General features: G+C 44.2%; 1 protein-coding gene across 1 annotated transcript in view; it reads left to right on the forward strand.

Moving 5' to 3' along the window:
- Positions 1-2500, forward strand: part of si:ch211-191i18.2 (uncharacterized protein LOC564095 homolog) — an 8351-nt gene that overhangs the window by 2847 nt on the left and 3004 nt on the right. Inside the window, exons 2-4 of the mRNA XM_068567120.1 lie at positions 1-67; positions 699-826; positions 1277-1378. The exon at positions 1-67 is cut by the window's left edge and continues 14 nt beyond it. Coding sequence (XP_068423221.1) covers positions 1-67; positions 699-826; positions 1277-1348 — 267 coding nt within the window. The 3' untranslated portion in view covers positions 1349-1378. The remainder of the gene's footprint in view (positions 68-698; positions 827-1276; positions 1379-2500) is intronic.

The raw sequence follows: 2500 nt of genomic DNA on the forward strand, positions 1-2500 counted from the left end.
TATTATGCCCTAACACCGGCTCCAGACTACGACGACTACAACGCCACCTTCGAGTACAGCTTCTTCAGTGAGTTACGCAACGTTTAGCTCTAAAGCTAACAGCTTCTACAGAGTTACACAACGTTTAGCTCTGAAGCTAACAGTTTCTACAGAGTTACACAACGTTTAGCTCTAAAGCTAACAGCTTTTACAGTTACACAACGTTTAGCTCTGAAGCTAACAGTTTCTACAGTTACACAACATTTAGCTCTGAAGCTAACAGTTTCTACAGAGTTACACAACGTTTAGCTCTGAAGCTAACAGTTTCTACAGAGTTACACAACGTTTAGCTCTGAAGCTAACAGTTTCTACAGTTACACAACGTTTAGCTCTGAAGCTAACAGTTTCTATAGAGTTACACAACGTTTAGCTCTGAAGCTAACAGTTTCTACAGAGTTACACAACGTTTAGGTCTGAAGCTAACAGTTTCTACAGAGTTACACAACGTTTAGCTCTGAAGCTAACAGTTTCTACAGAGTTACACAACGTTTAGCTCTGAAGCTAACAGTTTCTACAGAGTTACACAACGTTTAGCTCTGAAGCTAACAGTTTCTACAGTTACACAACGTTTAGCTCTGAAGCTAACAGACCCGATTGTTTCATGTTTTTCTTCCCGTGTTAAAGGTGATTTTAAGGTGTTGTTCCTGTGGTGCGTTCAGGTAACGGCACTAGCGAGGACTTGGAGAAGTTTAGCGAGCCGTTTATCGATGAAGAGGAAGAGGACGATACCATGACAACCACAGAGTGGGGCCGGGTTCCTAGCGCTGCATCACTTCCTGTTTCTCTGGTAAGACCACCAGTTTTACCAGGTAAACTACGCGAGCCGCAGGCTTTAGCTCACCTTAGCTAACCTTAGCTAACCTGTAGGTAAACCTCAGGTAAACTTTCAGGATCTGTGACACGAAACCATCAACATAATAAATGTTGTGTATTTGTGTAAAACTATTAAATTATAAAGTAGATATAACTTTGTGATTAGCAGAGAAGACTTAGAGGCCCTGAAGGCCCCTCTGGGTCAACCTCAGTGAGACGCAACTGTGTGTGTGTGTGTGTGTGTGTGTGTGTGTGTGTGTGTGTGTGTGTGTGTGTGTGTGTGTGTGTGTGTGTGTGTGTGTGTGAGAACCTTTAGTTTCATTGCTGAACCGTTTTACGATGTCCCTCAGTACTCAGGTACACAAGTACTTCAGTAGTACTTTGTTGTGTTGTGATCACCTCACGGTGTGTTTTCTGTCTGCAGGAAATCAGGACGCTCGTCTGGACTCTAATGATCCTGATGAGCCTGAACACGCAGCTCCAACACACACTCTGAGACACACACTCTGAGACACACACTATACAGGTGAGACACACACTCTGAGACACACACTATATAGGTGAGACACACACTCTGAGACACACACTATACAGGTGAGACACACACTCTGAGACACACACTCTGAGACACACACTATACAGGTGAGACACACACTCTGAGACACACACTATATAGGTGAGACACACACTCTGAGACACACACTATACAGGTGAGACACACACTCTGAGACACACACTCTGAGACACACACTATACAGGTGAGACACACACTCTGAGACACACACTATATAGGTGAGACACACACTCTGAGACACACACTATACAGGTGAGACACACACTTTGAGACACACACTCTGAGACACACACTATACAGGTGAGACACACACTCTGAGACACACACTCTGAGACACACACTATACAGGTGAGACACACACTCTGAGACACACACTCTGAGACACACACTATACAGGTGAGACACACACTTTGAGACACACACTCTGAGACACACACTATACAGGTGAGACACACACTCTGAGACACACACTCTGAGACACACACTATACAGGTGAGACACACACTTTGAGACACACACTCTGAGACACACACTATACAGGTGAGACACACACTCTGAGACACACACTATACAGGTGAGACACACACTCTGAGACACACACTATACAGGTGAGACACACACTCTGAGACACACACTCTGACATTTCAATAATAAAGAGAAGTTAAAGTCCAGAAGCTGCAGAGCTCTGTGTGTCCAGCAGGAGGAGCTGCAGCTCCACCTGTTTACTACAGGAAGTACACTGAAGTACACTACAGGAAGTACACCAAAGTACACTACAGGAAGTACACTGAAGTACACTACAGGAAGTACACCAAAGTACACTACAGGAAGTACACTGAAGTACACTACAGGAAGTACACTACAGGAAGTACACCGAAGTACACTACAGGAAGTACACTGAAGTACACTACAGGAAGTACACCGAAGTACACTACAGGAAGTACGCTGAAGTACACTACAGGAAGTACACCTAAGTACACTACAGGAAGTACACCAAAGTACACTACAGGAAGTACACTGAAGTACACTACAGGAAGTACACCGAAGTACACTACAGGAAGTACACTAAAGTAC

The sequence above is a fragment of the Clinocottus analis genome, unplaced genomic scaffold (genome assembly GCF_023055335.1).
Source record: "Clinocottus analis isolate CAN_PGR_092001 unplaced genomic scaffold, fCliAna1.0.p SCAF_77, whole genome shotgun sequence".
In the NCBI taxonomy this organism is placed as follows: domain Eukaryota; kingdom Metazoa; phylum Chordata; class Actinopteri; order Perciformes; family Cottidae; genus Clinocottus; species Clinocottus analis.